Here is a 27,665-nt window from a genome sequence, read left to right as displayed (position 1 = left end):
TGCCCACGCTACCACACCATCACTCGGGGGCATCACAACATCACTATGCGCTACCACAGCATCACTATGCGCTACCACAGCATCACTATGCGCTACCACAGCATCACTATGCGCTACCACTGCATCACTATGCGCTACCACTGCATCACTATGCGCTACCACTGCATCACTATGCGCTACCACTGCATCACTATGCGCTACCACTGCATCACTATGCGCTACCACTGCATCACTATGCGCTACCACTGCATCACTATGCGCTACCACTGCATCACTATGCGCTACCACTGCATCACTATGCGCTACCACTGCATCACTATGCGCTACCACTGCATCACTATGCGCTACCACTGCATCACTATGCGCTACCACTGCATCACTATGCGCTACCACTGCATCACTATGCGCTACCACTGCATCACTATGCGCTACCACTGCATCACTATGCGCTACCACTGCATCACTATGCGCTACCACTGCATCACTATGCGCTACCACTGCATCACTATGCGCTACCACTGCATCACTATGCGCTACCACTGCATCACTATGCGCTACCACTGCATCACTATGCGCTACCACTGCATCACTATGCGCTACCACTGCATCACTATGCGCTACCATTGCATCACTATGCGCTACCACTGCATCACTATGCGCTACCACTGCATCACTATGCGCTACCACTGCATCACTATGCGCTACCACAGCATCACTATGCGCTACCACAACAGCACTATGCGCTAAAACAGCATCACTCGGGGGCATCGCAACATCACTATGCGCTACCACAGCATCACTCGGGGGCACCGCAACATCACTATGCGCTACCACACTCGGGGGCACCGCAACATCACTATGCGCTACCACAGCATCACTCGGGGGCACCGCAACATCACTATGCGCTACCACAGCATCACTCGGGGGCACCGCAACATCACTATGTGCTACCACAGCATCACTCGGGGGCACCGCAACATCACTATGCGCTACCACAGCATCACTCGTCGCCACCACAACATCACTCCGTGCCACCATTCAACAACTGGTTCAAATATGTTCTCTCAATGTTTCAAGCTTTATTACAAATGTCACAAAAACATGGTAATATTTCACTTCTGTTCTTGGATTTTGATTTTCGTCACAATAAAATACACTGAACATAATCTTCACAAAAGTTATTTGCAAAAGTGTAAGCTATTGCCATTATAAATTACAATAACTTTTATTTAAGTATTAATTATTTAAAAAAATGAAAAGCCATTGTTATTTGTAATATCAATACAACCAAGTCACGTAAATACAACATATATTGCATTACAAATGTTATAGGTGTCACATTTGCGAAATCTTGGCATTGTAAATGACAAAGCTATTAATTTCGCTATTTTCTAACCCAACACATAAATAAAAAATGTGTCATTTACAATACCAATAGCTCAAACTTTCCTAATGCCAGACCTATTGCATTGCAAATGCTTGTTTTCTTTAAGGATGGCTGGGAGGAAAGAAAATCAAAGGCGAAGTGTCTGAGCATTCTTTTCAGTGCGCCCTCGTTTTATCCGAGACACGTCCGTTTCTTTTCAGTGACCCGGTCCATTTAGCATCGATCATATAATCTTGCACCATTTCCCTTTTGACATTTTGGAGCAACTAGGAACATCTTTGTTTGAAACGAGCACACGATAAAAGGTTTAACTGAAGTATGCGTTTGTAATCAGCCGCTGTCGAAATGCATTGCAAAGCACTGTATCCTAGTCCCGTGCACGAGGAGTGTTCCACTGTGAATGCTCCAAAGGGTGCTGCTGCCGATTCTTTGCAGCTGGTGTCGTTTCACAGTTGTTTGGAACAGGTCAAACAAACGCATCTGGTATTTTCACAGTGACTGAAAAGGAAAATCAATGTTTATGCCCAACAGATGGAAGTAGTTTTACATAAGGTCACTGTGTATTATTAAGCTGCTTTTATGTCTTTGACCTCTACAAGAATCTTAGAAAACATTGTTGTGCATGAGCAAGGCCTTTTAACTAGAGTGACGCACTACATACACATTTGGGCTGGAAAGGAAAGTGCACGCAAAACGATGAGGAGTACCAGTCTTTAATTTAAGAGAGAACACAGTTGTGGGAAAATCCAAATTGGCTCTAGCAATTGAGGGATATTTAATGTATGCCTCATGAGAAGAAATATTCTTTGCCAAAATCAAACGCATTAAGTAAGTGTTCCTAACTTGCTAACCTTCACAAACGCTTCAAGTATGTGTTTCTAACATGCTAACCTATACGTAAAACAGTGAATTGTTAGACTCCCTGTTGCTTTTTTTAATAAGCATTGGCTGCGGAAATCGAAAGTCATCACAGTAAAAGCGAAAGTGATCACGATTCTGTGCTCAGCACGCGAGGGATGCGCGTGCAGCAGCGTTGGTTGCAGAGGCAGGTCGAGGCGCGCTGATTGTTCGCGCACCCGAAAGCTGGTGGCCGGCAACAGCCTTTGGAAGTATTTCCAAAAGCCACAGACTAAATGTCTCGCAGAGCAGCGCATGCGCTGACTCAGCAAGACCTAAAAATAACAAGATCTATGCTTACCTCCACTGGTTGTCCCAACAACTTGGATAGGGTCTTACCCGTCTCTCCCCAGAATTCCTCTAGTTGGGGGCACGGGCGGAACATATGTAGATTCTCTGCTCCTTCTTCCCTGCATTTAGGGCAGCTTTTCACCTTTCGACTGTTTATCTCACAGGCATTTTGGAGTCCGGTACGCTCTGTGAGTGGTACACAAGAGATTTTTTTCTCAGAGGAGCAGATATCACAATTTGTCAACAAGTAGCCATTGACACTTGCCATTTATGATGGTACATCCAGCTCCGGCAGTTCTTCCCTTCAGATCTCGCTCAGAATTTTGTATTCTTTTTCCCCTGCTTGTATGAGGGCCCAGCACCAGTATGAGATATCCTTTTTGGTAATCTTGTTACCCTGCATCTTTTTCTCGATGTTGCTATCCCCAGGTTGATCTTATTTTTGGCTTTTAAACCAGCTGGTTAATTTATAATACTTGAATCTCGCAAACGTGCCCTGGGTCTTTTAGTTTTTGACTTCCCATTCTATAACCAAATTATGTTCTATTAGCCGGCCCCATTTGTTGATATTACTTTCCCTCAGGGGAATTGCTAGCTTATCCCTGGGACATTCTGGGGTTTCAGGGGAAGCCCAGATTGGTGCAAACTCACTATAGTACGGGATTTTTAGAGTTCTTATTATTTGATCCCAAAGTTTTGCAGCTGAACTTAGGGTCTTTAGTTTAATCTTCTTGAAATATTTGGGGTGCCCAAATGTGTAGAGGTTGTGATTTCCTTCTGTATTGACTAATGCCTGCAGGTATACGGACCTAAATCAAAACAGTCCAATAATTTCCTAATCTTTTTAAATTGGAAGGCTCTGCAGCATTCTAAAATATCTGGGCTTGTAATTTAATCTCGTGCTTTTTTCCTTAACAGCTTTTTCCAGGCTATCCTTACCCCAGATGAAGCTACTTAATTCTCCTTGTAGTTTTTTTGTCTGTTCAATTTTGAATTCTAGCGGAATGGTGCTGAAGAAATATGTAAATTTTAGTAGTATTGTCATTTTGATTATGTTCGATCTCTCCATGAAGGTCAGAGGAAGACCTCCCTATACTTTAAGTAACTTCCTTACCTATTTATGAATTCTATCAAAGTTCACACTCGCTATTTACTCTATATCCGTTGTGAGGTCTATCCCGAGATATTTAATTTTTTCCTTCACCATTGGAATTTTGGAGTTGTTAATCCATTGTAGAATTTCAGATTGTTTGGTTTATCAAGTAGCCTGAGACTATTCCGTATTGTTCTAAAATATCTCCTATTTTGGGGAGTGAAGCCCTTAAGTCGCTAGTGAAAAACTTCAGATCATCTGCATTTAATTCTACTTTCTTCTCCCAGGCCTGATTTTTAAATAATATTTCCTCCTCATTTCTTAGTAAACATGGTAAAGGCTCGATATATACGGTAAACGAGGTAGAGGGCTTCCTTGTCTGCTTATCTTTATCCTGTCTGTGAGGCTGTCATTCACCAGGACCTTTGCTGAGGGATACTTATAGATCTGTTTTATTGCATCTTGAAAAGTATCCCCAAGATTAAATATTGCTATGGTTGCGTTAAAAAAAGGCCAACTAACTCTATCAAACACTTTAGCGGTGTCAAAAGTTATAATTGATAAGGGTATTAATTGGTGAATTGCTATGTGAATTTCGCTTAGGAGTTTGTGATTTAATTCTTGTATTTGCCTTTTCTTTGATAAAAACGTTTTGGTTTGAATGTATTAAGGACCCTGCCACCCTTCTTAATCTCTAAGCTAATATTTGTGTGTATGTTTTATAGTCTGTGTTTAAAAGTGAGATTGGTCTATATGACTCACATTTGACTGGGTCCTTCCCTGGTTTTAGTAGGATACTGATTATTTTGCACAGTTCCAGGAGTCTGGGAGATCTTTTTTGCCCCCAAAAATATAATTTAGCAGTTTAGTTAGTTGGTTGGCCAATATTTCTCTTAGGTTTACATAGAGCTCATTTGGAAGTGCATCAGGACCAGCTGCTTTTCCCTTTATTAAGCCTTTGATGACTTCTATAACTTCCTCGTTTGTGATCTCTTGATTAAGCTCTGCTCTTTGTTCTTGGGACGCAGAGGGGATTATTATCTTGTCCATTAAGATGTTTATCTGTTCTGCTGTAGCTGAGGTCTCTTCGGTATAAAGGTTGTCAAAGAATTTTACTAATTCTTGTCTAATCTCAATATTTTCTGAGCTACATTCATGTTGAAATCCTTTTTGTATTTTTGCTACCCTATTGCGCTTTAATTCTGTTTTAGTTTTCCAGGCCAATAATTTGCCACATCCTTCGCTATATTCGTAATGCGAAAGTTTACTGGCCTCCCATCTATCACTAACAATTGCTTCAAGTATATCTGCCAGATCCTCCTTGAGGTTCCGTGACAATTGTAAGTGGTGTTTTTAACTCGCACGAATATGGTCGAGTCTAGTATCTATGAACCGCAAATGACGAGTTTTGTAAGTGTGCGCAGTTTCGCTGTGCTAACTTAAACCGTTCGTTTGTTATGTGGGTTTGTCATCTGTACCCACGGGTTCCATCTTAGATACGGCATCCATTTTGTCTCTTGCCCTCAAGTAGCCAGCGAACGGACGCTGTCCGCTTCGCGACCCTGGGACTCCCAAGATATGGCGGAAGACGCATGTTCTTTGTAAGTGTCTTTATGACGAGGGGGATGCTACTGTAAGGCAGATGGCGCCGCTCGAGGCTCATCTTGCCGCACGGGCTTATTGTCTCAGTCGTGCATCTCATTAGGCACGTCCCTTTGATGCCTGTATCTCGTGCTTCTCGACACTCCCCTTTTACACCCTTTCCGATCTCCCTACTGTCTCCGTCTTCCTCTGCACCTGTCTTCGTTCCTATTTCGATCTACTTTACTGCTGATTGGAATTTGCTAATGGTGGGAAGATGGGTTTTTACAGTTGGGAACCGCCAAATGTTTCCGCACTTATGTTCCGGATCTTGTGTGTTTCAAAGTGATCTAAGCGACCCCTCTGAGAGCGACTTGTGGGAACCAGGTTGTAAACTATTGTGTATCATGTTATCCTATGGGTAAAAACTGTATAAAAGGAGCGATCCACAAATACAATTTGAAGCAGTCTCCCCGAACTACACTCGATGTACTTCCTGTGACTTCTGTGTTCCCTGCAGTAAATAAACCTTGACTCTTTGACGCCGAAGGAAGTGTCCCGTGTCTCTGTGACTTGTACGCCGGAGCAGGTTACCCACGAAGGTTTCAGGTGTTGTGCCCTGGCACCGCTGGGTCCAAAGAACCCAGTCCTTCAGTTGGCGCCCAACGTGGGGCTGCATCAGTGGTACCGGTCCAAGCCCGACGATCGTGAGGAACTTCGTGTGAAATCTCCGAGGGAAGGTGCACCCCGCTTCATCGATCCTGTTGTCGAAATAAGTGGCCCGAAGACTTTTCCCGCGAAGATTCCCGCCTCCTAACGGCTGCGACGGACTGCTGCCCTGACTGTAGACCTGTTTTGGCGCCTGGCGTAGACCTTGGTATAGCGAGACGATTGACGGGCCTTCCTGAGGACGCCATTGATCTTTGAGTTAAGTATTTGTGGGTCGCTCCCAGAGTTCTTGGTTGTAGACACTTTAGCGAGTGTCTTTGTTGTAAACACTTTAGCGAGTGTTTTTGTTGTAGACACTTTAGCGGGTGTCTTTGTTGTACACGCTGTGTGAGTGTTTTTGTCGGTGACACTTTGCTAGCGTACTTTGTTGTTGTTGTATTTGTTTGACGACTGCAGCCGCCAAAGACCGAGGGTTTAGTTCTTTGCTGGGACTTGGTAAATCCCGAAATCCCGTAACCCTTGAAGTTTGTGAAACTCGGCTAGTGTGCAAGATGCCTGGTCGCAGTACTTTGTTCAGTTGCTTTAGACCTTGTGGTGCGGATTCCCTGCTGGAGGACTCGTGTCCGATACCTCCGGTTGGAACTCCTACATATGACTTATATAGCAAACATGGGCTAGGCCCGATTGCTTTTAACGATTATTGGATCAAATATACAAAGAAAGACGGCGATCTTCGTTGGCCACCTCACGGTAGCTTCGAAGCGTCGATCTTAGATAATTTGGAAATAAAGTTGTTCGAACGTAAATCAAGGCCGGCCATGTTTGATGCCTTTCGGTTCTGGCGCAAAGAAGCCCGACAGAAAGAGATCAGACAAAATAAACGTAGTCAGCGAGATACTGTTGCTACTATAGTGAAGAAAGCTGAGCAGTTTCAGCGTGATAAGGAGGATAAGGATAAGGAAGTGTTTGAGAGATTACAGCGTATGTCCATAGACAAATGCTATCCTGTTTTGCCTACGGAGTCGGATAAGAAGGAAGAGGCAGTTGAGGATTCTTTAATGTCCTATCTTATGAAGTCGCCACCTCCGTACGTACAGGGTACCGCAGCTCCTGTGGTCCCTGCCGTACCTGTTCTTCCACCTGTTATTCCTCCACCAGTTCCTCAACCTGCACCTGCTCTTCCGACTGTTCCTGCTCCTTTGCCTATTTCTATTCCTACTGCTCCTCCGCTTCCACATACTCCTGTTCCCGCTACTGCTCACGCTACTGCTCCTGTGTTGTTAACCCCTGTTGCTGCTAACGTCTCTACTCCTTCTCTTGTTAGTCCTGTGTCTTACTCTTCTCCCTCTACTCGTAATCGTGATTCTCCCCTTGCGACAAACTTCTTTCAGTCGCTCGGACCTGTTTTTGGGTCTGCAGGTTCTGATGGTCCACAGAGACGTAGCCAGCTTCCTGGTAATAGAGAACGTGTTGCGCTATACAATATGGCGATGGGTTGGATGATAAACCCTGTTAGAAATCCACCTCGTGTTGTCCTCGAAACGTTTGATCAATTCAACATACCTACTCAGAGATATGTGTTTGATGAAATGTGCAAGTTCTTACATGATCAGATAGCGGCCAATGCGCCTGACGAGGTGCTGACCGCCCTGTCTGAACTCCGGCTTCAGTTCGCAACTGGACTGATAGTCGACACTAATGTCCGACGTGCTATTGAGCGGTTGCTATCTCTTCGTCCCGCTCCTATTCCTCATGCATTGTTCGTTGAGGACATTGAACAACGAGATGGGTCTGGCCAATATCCTATGCGTGAAGTTCCGCCAGTTTGGGTACCCGCTGATAATACTAATGCTAATGCTCCAATACCAGCACATTTCCAGAGAGTGTGGATACACCTCCCTTGGAAACGATCGGAAGTGCTTCAGGTGAAACAAACTTTGCCTGATCCTCGCAAAAATCCTGCGGGGTATTACAAAGAATTATCGCAGCTCGTAGACGCTACGATAATGAATCTGGCCGATATCGACATGTTGTTTGGCAATGTCGTACCGCAACCGGTATGGGCCAAGATTCGTCACCAAGATCACGCGAATGAATTAGGTGGTGATTGGGCTGCCATTACAGCGGCAGACGCTGGACAAGTGGCTGCTACTAAACCCGATCAGTTGATTGAACTTCTTCCCCAGCGAATCATTACATTAATGAAAACGCTTATGCCAGCTATGAGGGTAAATTGGGACAAGTTGTCAGCCTGTAAGCAGAAGAAAGATGAGAGTGTTTCAGACTTCTTTACGAGGTTCGAGGAAACATTCGTCGATCATAGTGGGCAGGATATGGGTACTGAGGGTGGACAGAGGTTGTTTGTGGATAAATTCGTATCGAACTTATTGCCCGACTTGAGCCATAAATTGAAAAATTCAGAAAGTTCATGGGCCGTTTCTACCTCAGCTCAGATATTGGCTACGGCACAATATTACGAAAATAGAGAAAAAGAGGAAAATGACCGTGCCGATAAAAAGACGAAAGAGCTGAAAACTAAAGTGTTGTTACAACAAGCATATCCGCCGCGTTCTAATCAGAATGCGCCTCAGCAGAATAGATCGCAGTCGCAATCGAATCGATCGCAGCCGCGTAATGATTCATCTTTTCAGAGATCTTCATTAGGGTACAATCAATGTGCTTATTGTAGACAGGAGGGACACATTAAATTCAATTGTCCTGCTTTAAATGACCGTAGTGGTGGTAATTCGTCTAGAGGAGGTCGTGGTGGTGCACAGCACGCATCACGTGGTAGAGGTCGTGGTGCTCAGAATGATCGCTCTGACCATTCATCAAATTCTAATAACTGTTTCGATCAACGTGGATCATCGCAAGGACGATCTGCGCAGTACAATGTAGACGATTATTACGTCGATCAGGGACCTGACGATAGTAATTACTAGGACAGCCAAAGACAAGGAGAGGGAGTGGTATCAGTTCCGGTTGATCAGAGAGGGCCTTACGTCGCAGTTGCTACATCGGGCGTCGTTGAGCCTTTTCTGTTGGACACTGGTGCAGCGAAAAGTTCTATCATGCATTCGAAACTCCCTGGCGCACCTTTGTCTGGCTTAACAAATGTTTCCGTTGGATTCTCTGGCGCCCCCGTTAGCAATCCAGTTTCGCGCCCTTTGCCCCTTAAAATTGGGCCACGTGAGCTCGAAGCTCCATTGATTTTGTCTACTGGTTGTGGCGAAAATCTTTTGGGTCTGGATTTGCTTAAACGCTTGTATGCGACTTTGTATTGTTCTCCTGCGGGTGTAAAGCTTACGTTCGGAGAGAGGGTAGTCTCTCCCATGTACTTGTCCCTCGATAAGCTTCCACCGGAATTGAGTTCTCTTCCTGCATCTTTGTGGGCGACGGGTCCAAATGACGTGGGCCTACTTGATATCTCCCCTTATGTTGTTCAGTTGAAATCGAATGTGCGATTGCCACGTATTCCCCAATATCGTATCTCCCTTGATGGTGAACGAGCTTTGTTAGCGATCATCTATGATTTGATCGAGAAAGATGTCATTGAAGAAACTCGGGGAAACGTGTGCAATAGTCCTGTACTGCCCATTCTTAAACGTACTGATCCTACCAAACCGCCTGTTTATCGTTTTGTTATCGATTTACGGGAGGTGAATAAAATTGTGGTTCCTCAATTCCCTGTTGTGCCTGACATTACGGCGCTACTGACTCTGATTCCAGCTACAGCTTCATGGTTTTCGGTGATTGATTTGAAAAATGCGTTTTTCAGCATCCCGATTGCCGAAGAGAGCAGGGACCTTTTCGGTTTCTCTCTTGGTGGACGTAGCTTCCGGTTCAAACGCGCTCCTCAGGGCTACTGTGAAAGTCCATCGATTTACAGTCAAGCTTTGAAGGGTCAACTAGATGCGTTTAGGTTGCCGGTTGGTGCGGCTTTAATCCAATACGTCGACGACTTATTGGTGGCTGCTGATACTCAGGACATTTGCAAAATTGCTACAGTGTCGTTGCTGCAACATCTCTGTGAGTTAAATCACAAGGTGTCACCTTCTAAACTCCAATATTGTTGTCAAGAAGTAACCTACCTAGGTCACTTATTGTCAAAGGAGGGAAGGAGATTGACCCCAGAGAGAATTGCAGCGATTGCGCGCATGGCTGTGCCACAAACCCAAAGAGATGTGCGTGCCTTTCTAGGTATCACATCGTACTGCAGGCAGTGGATTCCTAATTTTTCATTGCTAGCGAAACCATTGGTGGCTCTTACGTGCAAGGATGTTTCGACTCCTTTACCATGGACGGAAGAATGTCGGAAAAGTTTTTCTGAATTACGTGATTCATTGTGTTCGGCTCCTGTGTTAGGTACCCCTGATTACAGTAAACCGTTCACGTTATATGTTCACGAGAGGGAAGGTTGTGCTTTAAGCGTCTTAACGCAACCTTTTGGTGGTAAGCAACGTCCATGTGCATATTTTTCCTCGACCTTAGACCCAGTAGCTAGAGCATTGCCGAGTTGTTTGAGAGCAACTGCGGCAGCTGCGGTCTCCATCCGACAATCAGCAGGATTGGTCATGGATAATATGCTTACGGTGATGGTTCCGCATGCAGTCGATACTCTTTTGAACCGTACGAAAACTCAGCACTTGACGAGTGCGAGGTTATCTGGGTACGAATTGACGCTCTTGGCAAGCCACATTCAGATAAAACGTTGTAATGTCCTAAATCCGGCAACTTTGTTACCAATTAGTGCAGAGTCAGATGCAGTAACAGAACATGACTGTTACTTGCGGACAGAGGAGGAAACAAAAGGTCGTGTGGACCTTAAAAACACCCCATTGGAAGACCCGGATGGCATCCTGTATGTGGATGGGTCATGTTTTAAATTGCCGAATGGTGATGTGACTACTGCTTATGCTGTGGTGACATTGAATACTGTTGTTGAGACTGCGAGATTGAATCAGAATTCTGCCCAAGCTGCAGAGCTGATCGCTCTTACTAGAGCATGTGTATTAGCAAAAGGTAAACGTGTGAATGTGTACACCGATAGTCAGTATGCTTTCGGTGTAGCGCATAGTTTCGGACGATTGTGGCGAGAACGTGGTTTCTTGACGTCACATGGCACGAAAATACAGCATGGCCAGCTTGTGAACGATCTTTTGGATGCATTGACTTTGCCTGCTCAAGTTGCAATTGTTAAATGTAGTGCGCATCGTAAAGTGACGGATGATGTTGGTCGTGGTAATGCGTTTGCAGATGAGATTGCTAAGGAGACTGCCCGGAACCTTAGCACTCGAATGTATGTGACGAATTCGGTTAGGTGGCCTACAGAATCAAGTATGTGTGAGAATACTATAGAGAGTGTGAAAGCAATTCAGAATGAGGCCACCGACACTGAAAAGATGAAGTGGAAAGAAAGTACGGGAAGGTTGGATGTGAATGGTTGCTGGATTGATTTGTCAGATCAGAAAAGATGGATGTTGCCTGATGCGTATGTACTGGCCGTTGTGCAAATGGCACATGGGTTAGCACATATTAGCGCGAAAGGTATTTGCAAGTTGTTGGCTGATGTGTGGAAGAATGATGGAATTACTAAGTGTGCTGAACGTTTGGTGAAGAATTGTATGGTGTGTATAATGTACAATCCTGGCAAAGGAACCCCAACTCCCCCTGGCAGTTTTGCTCCTCCTTTGTATCCCTTTGAGGTGATCCAATTGGACTTCATCCATATGGAGCGATGCAATAACCTGAAATACGTTTTGGTTGTGGTTTGCGCATTCTCCCGATGGATCGAGGCCTATCCCCTCAAAGACAATACTGCTTTGTCTACTGCGAAAATCCTACTGAAGGAATACTTTCCTCGGTATGGAATGCCTAGAGTCGTGTGGTCAGATAACGGAAGTGAGTTTGTTGGAAGTGTGATGAAGAGTGTGTGTAAGGGCCTTGGAATAAATCAGAAATTCCATAGCGCCAATCATCCCCAGTCAGCTGGATTGGTTGAAGGGTACAATGGCACCCTTAAACTAAAATTAGCGAAGATTCAAGCTACGACTGGACTTTCGTGGCCTGATGCTTTGCCTCTAGCATTACTGTCAACTAGGGCGACTGTACACTCCCGAATAGGGCTCAGTCCCTATGAAATAGTGTTCGGCCGTCCTGCGAATGTGTGGGGGGTTCCTAGGCCAGGAATATTCTCTGATCTTGAGTTTCCGATGTTGATTGATTACTTACATGACTTGACTGCTAAACTGAGGTTAATTCATCAACAGGTTTACGACGCCTTGCCGACGCAGACGGAGGGTCCAGGCCACCAGCTCCAGCCCGGAGATTGGGTGGTTACCCGAAATTTTTCACGAAAAAACAATCTGGACCCTCGCTTCACCGGACCTTACCAGGTGCTCCTGGCCACGAGGACTGCCGTTCGTCTTGAGGGGCGGAAAAATTGGGTACATGCTACCCATTGTAAGCGAGTCCCTATTCCTTTGTCGGCAGACCCGTGGGTAAGGAAAGGCATTGCGTCAACAGAAACAGAAACATTGCCGGCGTTTGTACCTTTTAGCGACGCACAGCTTGTTGGAGAACCCTCAGCGCAGCAGAAAGCCACTGTTGAACATTTGTCAGCAAGAGACTCAAGACCAGACCAACGAACTGATCAGCAGGACGCTGTCTCTTCGACAGATCCTTTGTTCGACGTGCAGACACGTCCCGGGAAACATCGATATTCTTTGCGATCTCACACTAAGGACAAATAAAAATTTGCTTGCTTTGCTGAAATTGATAACTGCAATATCTTCGTTTCCCATGATCAACTTTGAACATTCGTATCATTGAAAATTGTTTTGTATATATATATATATCAAGCTTCTTCCTTGTATCTTTTTCTTCCACAGCTGAGAAATATTGTGCTAATATATACATATTGTGTATTGAGGGCCGTAGGGCCGCGCGCGTACTTCCTTCTGGACAGTAGGTCTTGACACTAGGTTAAAGACCGTCGGTTCCTAGGAACTCCTGGGGATTGACTATTGCTGCACAGAACGAAGTGCGTCAAGAAACGTTGCGGACGGTCGTAGGGAAATGGCATTTTCGAAGCTGAATGATTTGGAAGGAGCTCAGGCATATAGAGTCAAGCTGCAGAAACTTAGTCGTACGAAATGTTTTGTATCCCAGTTGTTTGTTTTGTTTTTAACTGCTTCTGCATTTTTGGCGGGTGGGGTGTATTACACTATGTCTTACTTCTTACTTCCTACCCCTACTCCTACTCCTTACCCTAACATTACTTCTACTGCTTCTCCTCATTCCTTTCATATGTTACCAGAACACGAACAGGCTAGACGTGTAGAATTCCGCAACAATTCCTTTATCCAGCTCCTCCATCAGCATCAGTTAGTGGTTAACACTACTAATTGTTGGGTGTGTGGGTTGATGCCACATACTACGGGTAAGGGAATTCCATATCTGGTGTTACCGTATAGTTCCCAAGGGTCAGCTCGAGCATTCCAAACAATGCTTCGAAGCGCACTGGGTTTCCACCCCACTCCAGAACAACGTTCCCCCAACGCTGGTCCTACCTCGTATCAGTGGGTGCTATCGATGGCAATAGAGGAGATGGAAGATGAGATCCATGATCCTTTTCTTATCCCTAAAGAAGAGGTACAAGCCTATAGGGTCCTAAGTAGAGGGGAATATAGTATGTTCATTAATGAAAAGCAGCTTAAAAGCTCGTCTCCAATATGGGTCGTACCCCACACTGGTAATCTTTGTCTTGTGGGTCGTGGCTCGCAAGCCTCACTTGGAGTAAGTGCTTGCACTGAAAGTTACGCTTTGCCAATGTCCCCGTCCCCTGTGTTTCTGGCTGCCAAGGGTACATACTTTATCTGTCATGATCGTGCATACACATGGTTGCCCGCAGACTTCATGGGCTCATGTTTTGTTGCAAATCTGTTGCCTCCGACGTTTACTGTAGATGCCGATTATCATAAGACTAGAGTTGTACGAGGCGTAATTAGCGAAGAGGATACTGCCGGTCAAGAGGCAGGAGACTTTTTCAAGGGTTTCCTCCCGTTTTGGGGACCTATGGTTAATAGTAGGAACCTGAGACATTTGACTCGAGTGGTAGAATCGACAGCTAACATTACTGCCAGTGCCCTTGGTAATATCACCACAGAACTTCAGGCGGAGAGACTTATGACATTACAAAACCGTATGGTTTTAGATGTTGTCTTAGCAGATCGCGGTGGGGTATGTAAAGTGATCCATTCGAGCTGTTGCATTTTCATTCCAGATAATGCTCCTACTGTCTATCAAGCCATCTCGAAGTTGCACAAGATCTCCGAATCCATACACGTGGATGTAGGGGATTGGACGCTACTTGGTTGGTTTTGGGGCCTGGTGTCGACTTGGGGTTGGAAGATTCTGACGATCATCGGGGTTGTGGTAGTGTTCCTGTTCACGTGTTGCCTTTGTGTGCAGTGTGGTCCTGCCTTATGTGGCCTCTGTGCTACAACGTGTATGAGACAACCATCTGTTACCAAGGGGACTCGGTTGGACAGAGCTATGCTACAACGACATCTTGATGGTCTGATGAATATCGAGTATGATTCCGACTAGTGCTTGCCTACATGAGGGCAAAAGGAGCGTCTGAGGTTCCGTGACAATTGTAAGTGGTGTTTTTAACTCGCACGAATATGGTCGAGTCTAGTATCTATGAACCGCAAATGACGAGTTTTGTAAGTGTGCGCAGTTTCGCTGTGCTAACTTAAACCGTTCGTTTGTTATGTGGGTTTGTCATCTGTACCCACGGGTTCCATCTTAGATACGGCATCCATTTTGTCTCTTGCCCTCAAGTAGCCAGCGAACGGACGCTGTCCGCTTCGCGACCCTGGGACTCCCAAGATATGGCGGAAGACGCATGTTCTTTGTAAGTGTCTTTATGACGAGGGGGATGCTACTGTAAGGCAGATGGCGCCGCTCGAGGCTCATCTTGCCGCACGGGCTTATTGTCTCAGTCGTGCATCTCATTAGGCACGTCCCTTTGATGCCTGTATCTCGTGCTTCTCGACACTCCCCTTTTACACCCTTTCCGATCTCCCTACTGTCTCCGTCTTCCTCTGCACCTGTCTTCGTTCCTATTTCGATCTACTTTACTGCTGATTGGAATTTGCTAATGGTGGGAAGATGGGTTTTTACAGTTGGGAACCGCCAAATGTTTCCGCACTTATGTTCCGGATCTTGTGTGTTTCAAAGTGATCTAAGCGACCCCTCTGAGAGCGACTTGTGGGAACCAGGTTGTAAACTATTGTGTATCATGTTATCCTATGGGTAAAAACTGTATAAAAGGAGCGATCCACAAATACAATTTGAAGCAGTCTCCCCGAACTACACTCGATGTACTTCCTGTGACTTCTGTGTTCCCTGCAGTAAATAAACCTTGACTCTTTGACGCCGAAGGAAGTGTCCCGTGTCTCTGTGACTTGTACGCCGGAGCAGGTTACCCACGAAGGTTTCAGGTGTTGTGCCCTGGCACCGCTGGGTCCAAAGAACCCAGTCCTTCATCCTTTTTAGGTCTTGATTACAGCATTTCATTAGCAATGCTTGTTTGTCGAGATTATAGTAAGGCTTTCAAAAGTCTACCCAACTGCGGATCAGGTACAGTTCATGTGACCCGTGCACATAGCACAGAGCCTCGGCATCAGACTTCAAAGCAAAGGAATCCCCCCCCCAACATCAGACTTCAAAGGAGTCCGCTCCCCTGCCTCCCGCCTCACAATGCAGAGAGCTTCAAAGCAAGCCGGTCCCCGCCCCCACCATGCAATGCGCCTCCGCCGCCCCACCACACAATACCGAGAGCTTGTTTTTCCAGGCAGCAGAACTGTCAATTTGTTGGGAACTCGGCAGGGTTCCTTACAAAATGATCCATCAGCTGAGGCACAACAGACTGCCCAAACACATGTTTTTGACTGCTGCTGAAGATCGCAGTGGAACTCTGTGCCTCAGTCCTCGCCATTAAAGTGCTTTGCTGCCACCTGCCGGGCACTGTGAGCAGGCTCCTTGGCACAGAAAGAATTGTGAGAACGAATTGTTTTTTTTAAGGTTGTCTTCGTAGACTATCGAATATTATTGCATGACATCCACATGTTGAGTTGTTTTCTGCTGCGTGCACATTATAAATGTTACTTTCTTTCAATGCAAAATCCTTATGTTCGAGGCATATGGGCTGCAGACCACACACTATTGCATTAGATCACCATCTGGTGGTGGGCCCGGATGATTACACTTTGTTGTTGTCTTGGAAGAGTCTTTGTCTGTTGGATGACTCCTCCCTTAGATCGTAGTGCGCATGGGCCTCAACTCCATCTTCAGATTTTTTTTTTCCGCCATCGGGCTCGGATGTGTTCATCGTTCGGTCCTGATACCGATCTCTTATCGAATCCATAAATCAATCAAAATATCATCGGCATAGTCGTCCACATTGAGTCCGGTTACCAGCGTCTAACAGAGACTTCACTTCTCGATTCCAGCGTTCGTCAGGGCTGTCGGGCCCAACTGCACCATTGGGCCTTTGGCTCATGGAAAGAACACCATTCAAAAAGTGCCCTCGGTGTGGACACAAATTCCCTCACACCGATCTTCATGAGGTTTTCAATCTCTGCATATCTCCAGAGCACAAGATTCGAGTCTGTGAGGCCTGCCCTTCGTTCCGGTCCAAGAAAACAATCAGGGACCGCCGAGCTCATAGATGAGGCTCCAATTGAATTAGACGCCGAAGAACAACAGCACGAAGACATCTCTTCCGAAGCAGAGGATTCAGCTTCTGGAGTTGAGGATCAATCCGAAGATTAAGATCTTCCAGCTGGTCAACAGGTCGTGAGTACAGACGTCGACCCTGTTCACCCCACCATACCGGGACAGGCTTCGGGTCACCTCCACCTTCGGGTCAAGGTGCACACCGACCAAACCCTTACGATGCCCCACCTTCGGGCTCGGCAGCGAAGAATACAAAAAAGCCTCCAGTCGACTCAGGCTCGAGTCAGTCTGTTGGTCCCGAAGTCAGAAGGTCCTTAAGCCAAAATTAACACCGGCACCAAAGCATCCTTCGGTACCGAAAGTGGTCGAACTGAAAGCAAGTTAGGCACCGAAAGAGGTTCCCAAAGCTACTGAACCAAAAACCACCACAGTTCTGAAAAAAAGTGGACCAGAAGAAGGTTCAGGTACCGAAACATACTTCGGCTCCGAAGGTAGATGAGTCGAAATGTACTCCAGGAACAAAAACTCTGGATCCAAAGAGCACGGATCCTAGCAAAAAGTCTTCGGAACCGAAATCAAAACCTGCTCCAAAGACAATCGACACTGTTAAACCTAAGAATTTCGGCCCCATACCATATAAATCAGCGCTGAAAAAAGATTTGCCAGTAGAAGAGCTTTTTAAACCTGATCCAAAGCAAAAAATCTCTTCATATTAATCCAAAGACTAGACATATCACTTCAGTGCCTGAAAAGAGGAAAATGGACTATCCTAAAACACCGCCAGTTTCTCTTAAAAAGCATGCTCAAACTTCACCAATGAGAATCCCTTCACCAGAAAGAGAAGTACCAGTAGATATTTCTCCTGTACATTCACCATCTAGTACACATAGTCTTATACCCCAAGATGAGGATGATGAGGATAGTTACTCACAGGACATAGAGAGTGAACATCACATAGATTACATTAATGACACAGATGATATTCCTGGGCCATCAGGGGACCCATGGGAAGATTATAATGCACCAGATCTACCACAAGATGATGTATACCCGTCTAGACCATCTCCCCCAGATGTCGCTTAGGTTTACGCAGCTCATTCATAGAGCAGCCGCTTTCCATGTGGTGGAGCTACACACAGATACAATGGAAGAAAACTTCCTAATGGACACTTTAATGTCTTCACATAAGACCACAACCACACTTCCAATACTTAATGGAGTTGTAAAACATGCACCTGAAATATTTAAAGACTCAGTCAGAGCAAGGGTAATTAATCCGAGACTAGAAAAGAAGTACGAAGTGGCTCCAACTGATCCAGCATACATTAAAGGACAGTTGCCATTAGGCTCACTAGTAATGTCAAATGTGAGAAAAAGAGCTAATTCGCAGACAACAGGGGATGATCCACCCCCTGACAAAGAGTCTAAGTTTTTAGATGCTTCGTGAAAACGCACCATTTCACAGGTTGCTAATGTCAGGAGGATTGCTAACACTCCAGCTTTGTTAGCAAGATCTGATAGAGCTCATTATGAGTTAGTCACTCATGCAACACTTGCCAGAACAATACAAGACCAGGGCTTCTGACCTAATACAGGAAGGCAAAGTTATTACAAATACCTCCATAAGATGTGCACTAGACACACCAGACCCAAGCAATAAATACAGGGGTATTGTTGCGTAGACATGCATGGTTACGCATCTCTGGGTTTAAACCAGAAGTACAAGCCAGTATATTAAACCAGCCATTTGACCAACAACATTTTTTCGGTCCAGCAGTTGACAGTGCACTAGAAAAGATGAAAAAAGATAGACACGGAAAAATCCATGGGAGCTTTACAAACACAAGCCCATAGACCTTCCTTTTGTCACTCCTCATAAAGGGGCGCCTCTAAGGGTTTCCAAACTGATATCTCCTCTTATCTACAATATCTCCTCTTCTTTTAAAGCTCCCAACCAAACCTCGCCTAATAAAGGATATTATAGAGGAGGTTATAGAGGAAACAACAATAAGAGTAGAGGTAGAGGAAACAACAATAGAAACGCCTCTACTCCCAAACAGTGACTTCCCTTCCATTCCCACAGACCATTCCACTCCTGTCGGGGGGAGGTTACAACAGTTCCTACCTGTCTGGAACTCCATCACCATAGACAGGTGGGTAAGACAAATAATTCAGTCAGGTTATTGTCTGGAGCTCACTTCCACTCCTCCAACAATACCACCGAGACAGCGTCCCATGTCACAAGAACACCTCATACTGCTAAGACAAGAGGTGGTATCTCTACTGCAAAAGAATGCAATAGAACCAGTCCCAAAAGAACATCAAAACACAGGAGTTTATTTTCTATACTTTCTCATACCCAAAAAGGACAGGACCCTCAGACCTATTTTAGATCTAAGGCCCCTAAACCTGTACATACAATCAGACCACTTTCATATGGTCACGCTACAACAGGTTCTACCGTTGCTAAAGAAGGGAGACTTCCTTTCCACATTAGACCTCAAGGACGCCTACTTCCACATTCCCATGCATCAATCGCACAGAAATTACCTAAGGTTCATTCGAGAAGGTCAACACTACCAATTCAAGGTACTCCCTTTCGGAGTAACTACAGCACCTCGAGTGTTCAAAAAGTGTCTAGTAGTATATCTATCATGTACCCTTGTAACAAATATTAAATCCGAATACTCTTTCATATACACCCTTTCTCTTGCTCTCTTTTGTCTCAAAAAGATCACTGTTCAGTGACAAACAGAAATTAACTTAAAAAGACATTTGTCACAGTTGTTGTGCATTAACAGCATCAAATATATCAGGTCGTACAATTGTAGATATTTAAAATAATATTTGAAACATTAAGACCATTAAAACCCTTGAAGGTTCAATTACCATAACATATCTATTGCCCAAACCCTCAAGGGTATATTGGGTTGCTCACTTTTGTGTATAGTAGTATTAGCAGGACTCTTAAGAAGGGACAACAATCATGTCTTCCCATATCTGGACGATTGGTTAATACAATCCAAGTCATACAACCAATGTGTACAGCACACGCATCAAACAATATGTCTGCTTCACAAACTGGGATTCACAGTAAATCAAAAGAAATCCCATCTCCAATCATTCCTGTCTCAGCAGTATCTGGGTGCTACAATAGATAACTCCAAGGCAATAGCGTACCCCAACCCAGCAAGAATGCAAACTATGCAGGATCTTAACAAAAGATTCCAGCCACAACACTCACTACCAGCTCAAGTGTTTATGCAGCTAATAGGAATGATGGCATCTTGCATTTTCATAGTGCCATATGCAAGACTGCAAATGTGCCCCATTCAAGAGTGCTTGGCAAGTCAGTTTAATCAGGCTCAGCAACAAATAACATATCTTGTGGTGGTAGACGACCGGACATATCGCTCTCTGCAATGGTGAAACACCAAGAACCTTTCCAAGGGCTGGCCGTTTATAGAACCTGTTCCACAGATAATATTAACCACAGACTCCTCTCTCACAGGATGGGGAGCGCATTAACAAAATCACAGTACAGGGTACATGGACAATGCAACACAAACTACTCCACATAAACCTTCTGGAGTTACTAGCGATTTTTCTAGCTCTAAAATAGTTTCAGCATTACCCATCAAACAAAGCGGTAAAAGTCCGGACGGATAATATGACAGCAATGTATTACATACAAAAACAAGGAGGAACACACTCCCTACGGCTCTCCCGGCTGGCACAGAGCATATGGAGATGGGCCATTCCTCAAAACATTTTTTTAATTAGCAGAACATCTACCAGGATTTCACAATCAAGTTGCAGATCTATTAAGTCGTCAAAGACAGCAGATACATGAATGGGAACTTCATCATCAAGTTCTTCAGCCATTTTTTCTAAAGTTGGGTCAACCAGAGATAGATCTGTTTGCTACAAACCACAACTCCAAATGCCCAAGCTTCACCGCCAGATACCCACACTCATTATCCAAAGGCAATGCGGTATGGATGAACTGGTCAAACAAATTTGCATACGCTTTCCCACCTCTCCCACTAATTCCATTGGTGGTACGCAAACTACAGGAACATTCTCTCACATTGATTTTCATAGCACCAATGTGGGCAAGACCCCGGTACACCACGTTACTAGAGATGTCAGTAGTACCACATCGCAAACGAAAACTCTCTCCACATCTACTAACACAGAACCATAGAGAGATTATGCATCCAGACCCAATGCAGCTCAATCTAGCAATTTGGCTCCTGAGGTCTTAGAATTTGCATATCTAAATTTACCACCTGATTGCATAAATGTCATAAAAGAAGCAAGACGCCCTACCACTAGAGCATGTTATGCAGCAAAGTGGAAAAGGTTTGTTGTATATTGTACAAATAACATCAATCTCTTAGATGTTTCCATACAAAACCTTATATGCTATCGGTTAAATCTGCAAAGATCTAACTTAGCGTATTCCTCAATCAGGTTACATCTTGCTGCTATAGCAGCATATCTTCAAAACAGACATTTGTCATTGTTTAGAGTACCTGCAATCAAAGGGTTTATAGAAGGACTTAAAAGAATAATTCCTCCTAAAAAACCACCCTCTCCAGTGTGGAACGTTTGGGTCCTTCTTTCGATTCATTACATAAGTGTGAATTACAATTCCTTACATGGAAAGTTGCTTTTTTTTAGTAGCTGTTACTTCACTTAGAAGAGTAAGTGAGTTACAAGCATTAACAATTCAAGAACCATTTATACAACTTCATCATAATAAAGTGGTTCTTAAAACAAATCCAAAGTTTCTGCCAAAGGTCATTTCACCTTTCCACCTCGATCAATCTATTGAGTTGCCAGTATTTTTCCCCCAACCACAAACAGTGGCAGAAAGAGCTCTACATACATAAGATGTAAAGAGAGCGCTTCTCTACTAGATTGATAAGACAAAACCTTTTCGTAAAACTAAACAACTGTTTTTGTCTTTTTCTCCTCCACATAAGGGAAATCCAATTTCAAAATCAGGCATTGCAAGATGGATTGTTAAGTGCACTCAAATTTATCAAAAAGCAAAACACACACTATCCATTCCCCCCTAGGGCTCATTCTACCCGTAAATTAGGGGCATCTATGGCATTCCTAGGGAACATACCATTAGATGACATCTGTAAAGCAGCTACATGGTGAACTCTGCACACCTTTACAAAACACTACTGTGTAGATGTGCAGGCAAAACAACAAGCAAGTGTGGGCCAGGCTGTACTCAAAACATTATTTCAAACGACTGCAACAGACACGGGTGGTCACCGCTAAGGGAGAAACTGCTGTGAAATCTATGTAATAGTGTGTGGTCTGCAGCCCATATGCCTCGAACGAAAAATGCTACTTGCCAGTATGCATCTGTTCTTGGCATGTAGGGCTGCAGAACCACACACGCCCACACTGCTCCCTGGCTACCTGTGCCTGTTCCAGTATTATCTTATTTAGATACACAATACATGGTCATCTCTATATGTACTCGTACAACTCCATAATTTGCCCAATGGCGAAAATAATCTGAAGATGGAGTCGATGCCCATGCGCACTACGATCTAAGGGAGGAGTCATGCAACAGACAAAGACTCTTCCAAGACAACAACAAAGTGTAATCATCCGGGCCCACCACCAGATGGTGATCTAATGCAATAGTGTGTGGTTCTGCAGCCCTACATGGCAAGAATAGATGCTTACTGGTAGGTAGCATTTTCCTTACAGTGAAACGTGTTTTCCGCGGGCTCTGCTGAATGTATATACTTTTCCTGCTCAACAGTACTTTGTAGTTTGAACCGTGTCGGGGTCCCATTTGAAGCAACATGTATTAAAATGGCAAATCCGGATTAAATACTTTCACAGAATGTGCTGCAGAATTTGACTCTTTTGGCACATAATTTAGCCAACTCTCTCCTGCCGCATAATTTAATTGGATACGTCTACCAGGCGAGCTCATCTTGACCCACCGGCTGCACTAAACTCACAGCAAAGCCAATAGCGCGAAGCTCTCAGCAGCAAAGGTGGCCTCCCCACTCCAGTATGTTTGCGCCAGTGGATCAAAACAAGATTCACTTTTCACACAAATTTAATTCTTGGCCTCTCCACTGAGACTGCAGAGGGTTACCAATTGTCACACAGACACACAGACACACAGACACACACAGACACACACAGACACACACAGACACACACAGACACACACAGACACACACAGACACACACAGACACACACAGACACACACAGACACACACAGACACACACAGACACACACAGACACACACAGACACACACAGACACACACAGACACACACAGACACACACAGACACACACACAGACACACACACAGACACACACAGACACACACACAGACACACACAGACACACACAGACACACACAGACACACACAGACACACAGACACAGACACACAGACACACAGACACACAGACACACAGACACACAGACACACAGACACACACACACAGACACACACACACACACACACACACACACACACACACCGCATAATACATAGCAAAACATAGCATAGCAAAACAATGCACAGCATAACAATGCACAGCATAACAATGCACAGCATAACAATGCACAGCATAATATAATGCATAGTATAACAAAACATAGCATAACATAATGCAAATCGCAACAAAACATAGCATAGCATAACAAAACACAAAAAACACACTCACTCACTCCAAATACACATGCAATAGGTGTCACATTTGCGATAGTTTAAGCTATTGGCATTGTAAATGACTGCTATTTATGTATCTATTTTCAAAACCAACACATAAATACAAAATTTGACATTTACAATGCCAATAGCTCAAACTTTCCTAATATGAGACCTATTGCTTTGCAAATGCTTGTTTGTTTTTCTCATCTCTTCTATATTAGATTTTTCCTGTGTGGTTTTCCTTTTTAGCTAACTCCACTTCTAAAGTTGCTATTTCTTTTTCCAGTTATTTGATGCCAATCCTTTTATTCCTATTATCCGCAGCGAGATTGATTATTTTCCCTCTGATAAAAGCTTTGTACACATCCCAAGCAATTTGTTTCGTGGTCCCTTCTTTATTTAACTGGAAAAACAAATAGGTATCCTTTGCTAATAATTCTATACAAGTTGTATCTTTGAAAATGACTGTCCACTGTCCACCTCTAGCAGGAAGTAGTGGATTTTAATGTGAGACGCAGGAGCACTGCCGAATGGTCTGAAAGATGGGCTGGTATTTGCTCTACCTTTTTGTGTGCTATTGAGTAAGCTTCTATCTATTGAGAAAAAGTCGATCCTAGACTAATGCCCCAGTCTTTTATTTTGTAGTGTAAATCTATGCATCTTATCTGCTTTTTCTCTTCATATATCTATAATCCCTAAATTCTTAATGCACAAGCCGACCCACTCCCTCATTTTTGGTATGTTGGGGCAGTTCTTGACCGGCAATCTGTCCTCTTTAGGATTTAAAATGATATTAAAATCGCCCCCCTTATTATGGGTGCTTGTGCGGCCAGAAGTGGAGTATACACTTTTTGTAGAGGGCTCCGGATCGTCCATGTTAGGGCCATAGTACCCCACTATCGTGTACAAATTATTTTGTATCCTAGCTCTCACTATTGCCCATCTTCCCTTCCTGCCCACTTCTGCGATTCAATCCATGCTTTCAGGGATTTTTTAAATAGTATCGCCACTCCTGTTACACAACATTGCTGGTTTGTGCATACATAAGAATCCACCCACGTCTGATTTTTAAGAATTCTTGCCCATTCTACTTACAGCAGGTACATCTTGTAATATTATCTCATAGTTCACTATTTTCAAATATTCCAGGATCTTTTGCCTTTGTTTTTTTTATCCTGAAGCAAATTGTGTTCCAAGACAGGATATTAACTGCCATCTATTTGGTTTCTTCAACAGTATTTAGTATAATCTTTTAGTTTCGTTTGGGACTTTTCAGGGGACCCTTCCTCCTTCATATTGCTTTCGTTGGGACTTTTTTTTTCTCCATATTTCTCCATTATGCTCCCCACCCAGTGCTTTTTTTTGTGACATTTTTCTAAGTGATTGTATTAGTTCACTAGTGGCAAACGGTGAAAGATATGAGGTAGTGCCTTCCAGGATACTAGGAATTAGCATATGCCATCTATACACTTGAGGATTTGGGTGGTGTTCCACCAGTCGGTATAGCAGAAATGAAAGCATGCCTCCACTGAACATTACCTGGATAAAAAAATGCAGGTCAGGCCAAAAAAGCAAAATGGGCAGGTGCAGCATTTCATTGATAAACTTTTTAATTTGCGGAATCTGACATCAGTACTTTTGTCATTTTTTATTGCATAAAGCGGACATTTGATTTTCACTTAAGTCTAAAATTAATATTTTCTTCCATTGTCTCTCTACAGAAGCAAACTTTAATGCAGCACATTCTCCGATGTGATTTTGAAGCCTGCAGACAATATCTGATGAATTTTGAGCAAGCAGTTGTATTGGATCAGAATACTCAAATGCTTCACTCATTTTTGGGCCACAGATGTGATGGAAATCGCAACATTCTCCATGCTTGTGTATCTGTGTGTTTTCCAACCAGTAACAAAGAAACTAAGGAGGAAGAAGGTAAACTTGTAAACAAACCAAGTGTGAAACATTTGCCTACTGATATTTGGCTGACAGTTGCTATTTTTTGCGTAGACCAGAGGTGATATTGCTTTGATTTATTATGTAACCTTTCCTTGATTTGGTACCAAATTATTTTCTTCATGTTTCAGAAGCAGAGCGCTCTGAAAGGAACACGTTTGCAGAAAGGTTATCTGCAGTTGAAGCTATTGCAAATGCGATCTCCGTGGTATCAAGTAATGGGCCTGGCAGTAGAACTGGGTCATCGAGCAGCAGAAGGTACTGTTAGTTCATAAGTGTTTTTAAAGTCCATCTCTTTCTCGCTCTCTCTCCCTCTCTCTCGCTCTCTCGCTCTCTCGCTCTCTCGCTCTCTCGCTCTCTCGCTCTCTCGCTCTCTCGCTCTCTCGCTCTCTCGCTCTCTCGCTCTCTCGCTCTCTCGCTCTCTCGCTCTCTCGCTCTCTCGCTCTCTCGCTCTCTCTCTCTCTCTCTCTCTCTCTCTCTCTCTCTCTCTCTCTCTCTCTCTCTCTCTCTCTCTATATATATATATATATATATATATATATATATATATATATATATATATATATATATTTATTCCTTCTCAAAAGTAAACATGGCCTGACATTTTTTTCATGACCTGATGAGCTTATTGGTTTTACATACATGTCTATGAATAACAGTATTATCTGATAGACTACAAGCCGCAGATTCCTTAACGTAGAATTATCCCCAGGCGCATGACTGGATCCAGAAAATTTTCTTTGCCACAGCATGTCTACGCACCGGGGGGCGGTGCCACGTGACTCCGCCTTGACTACGTCCACAGGCGTGACGTCAGCAAGGTCACATAAGCCCCACCCCCCCGACGTCAGTTTTCCTCTTTTCCACTTGGATCCGGATCGTGTCTCTGACCTGTTTTCAGGCCTTCTTTTCACGATTTGCGTTGAGGAACAGTGTGCGAATGCCTTCGGGCTTTAAGACGTGTACTTCTTGTGCACGTCAGATGTCTGCAACAGACTCTCACCTTATCTGTATGTGGTATTTGGGCGAGCACCATGAGTCTACGGACTGCGACACTTGTCAGCACCTCAAACCGAAGTCCCAGCGGGAGCGCCGGATGAAATTGCGGTCGGTGTCATTCCAGTGTCCTTCCCCTACTTCAGAAGCCATGAGCTGCCGATACAGACTGCGGCATCGCCCTTCACCACGGCCTCAAGGGAATCGCTCGCCAGCTGGTAGGTCCTGCAGCTCCGAAGGTCTGTCCTAGTTTGGCAGAGGGCGCGGGTTCCCCAGGGGACATGCGCCCTCGCCTGTCGCCACCCTACCCGCCGTTCCCTGGCGTTGGGGCCACTAGGACCCAAATGACAGCCTATGCTGTGGCTCTGCAGACTTCTTTGGCGCCTCCACCTCCTGAGACGTCCGCGGATCCTTTGCCTCGTCTGGGGAGTCGCCGGCGGCTTCGACCCCGGCACAGACCGGTTAGGCTTATGGTTGTAGAACGGTGGTGTCGAGGTGCGGTCCTGCGGGGCTCCTCTCTAAGGCCCACAGCTTCTCTGCCTTACCATAAATCCCTACTGGGCTCCTGTGGGATTGCAGGAGATCGCCGGGATTCAGGGCTCGCCCCCGAGTCCCCCCTCTGTCCTCTGAGCAGGCGTCTGCCTCGCCATTGCCTTTTCGGCACCGAAGGTATTCATCCCCGGTCCTGGTGGTGCTGAAGGTGGAGGCCGGGGCCTGGGGTGCTTTCCCGAGTCCCTCTCGTTCCTCTACACAAGTGGCTGCCTCGTGTGAGGTCGAGCCGGCGCATTTTCGGTGCCTGTGGCGGACTCTGCGGTGCTGTGCCGGCATCGGGTCCTCGACTAGTCTCCATATGTTCTTTCCTTTCCGGAAGTTGGTCATCTCCTGGTCTCTTTTTCTCCGTAGACGGGACGCTGCGCTGTTGCTTTTTCACCTATGCACAACAAACTAACATTTGCAAATTTGTCCGGAACAGTTGACATAGGATTTGGAACCATATCGCTGGAACTATATCGCTGATTAAATGGGTGAAAATATGGTGATCCTGTGGACATTCGGAATTTGTCTACCACATAGTGTGATTTATTGAAACAACTGTTGTGATTTACCCCTTGTGAATTTCTGTGGAGGACCATTAATAGAAGATTGGTCCGATTGATTGTTTTTATACAGACTTGTACCGCTGAAGTGATCTTTGAGTCCTGAAGATGACCGTGCAGTGATACAGTGGTCGAAACACCGTTGACGCTTTTGTGGCCTAATTTACATAATGACACATTATTTTTATTTATATTGTTCCTTTACTGTAATATGTAAAAAAAAATTCTGCCACTTGTCTGGT

The 27,665-nt window shown here is 44.6% G+C and overlaps 1 protein-coding gene across 18 annotated transcripts in view; it reads left to right on the top strand.

The window, feature by feature from the left end:
- UBR5 (ubiquitin protein ligase E3 component n-recognin 5) overlaps window positions 1-27,665 on the top strand; it is a 2,064,863-nt gene that overhangs the window by 755,872 nt on the left and 1,281,326 nt on the right. For 12 of the 18 annotated variants that reach the window (XM_086966085.1, XM_086966080.1, XM_086966078.1 and 9 more), the window contains 2 exons: window positions 25,099-25,309; window positions 25,462-25,588. In XM_086966085.1, coding sequence (XP_086822211.1) covers window positions 25,099-25,309; window positions 25,462-25,588 — 338 coding nt within the window. The remainder of the gene's footprint in view (window positions 1-25,098; window positions 25,310-25,461; window positions 25,589-27,665) is intronic. The other 6 variants (XM_086966077.1, XM_086966088.1, XM_086966084.1 and 3 more) reach the window with 1 other exon arrangement.

This window comes from Lissotriton vulgaris, chromosome 4_1 (assembly GCF_964263255.1).
Source record: "Lissotriton vulgaris chromosome 4_1, aLisVul1.2, whole genome shotgun sequence".
NCBI lineage: Eukaryota > Metazoa > Chordata > Amphibia > Caudata > Salamandridae > Lissotriton > Lissotriton vulgaris.
Note: the sequence above shows the minus strand (reverse complement) of the source record. Positions and strands in the feature narration are given on the sequence as shown.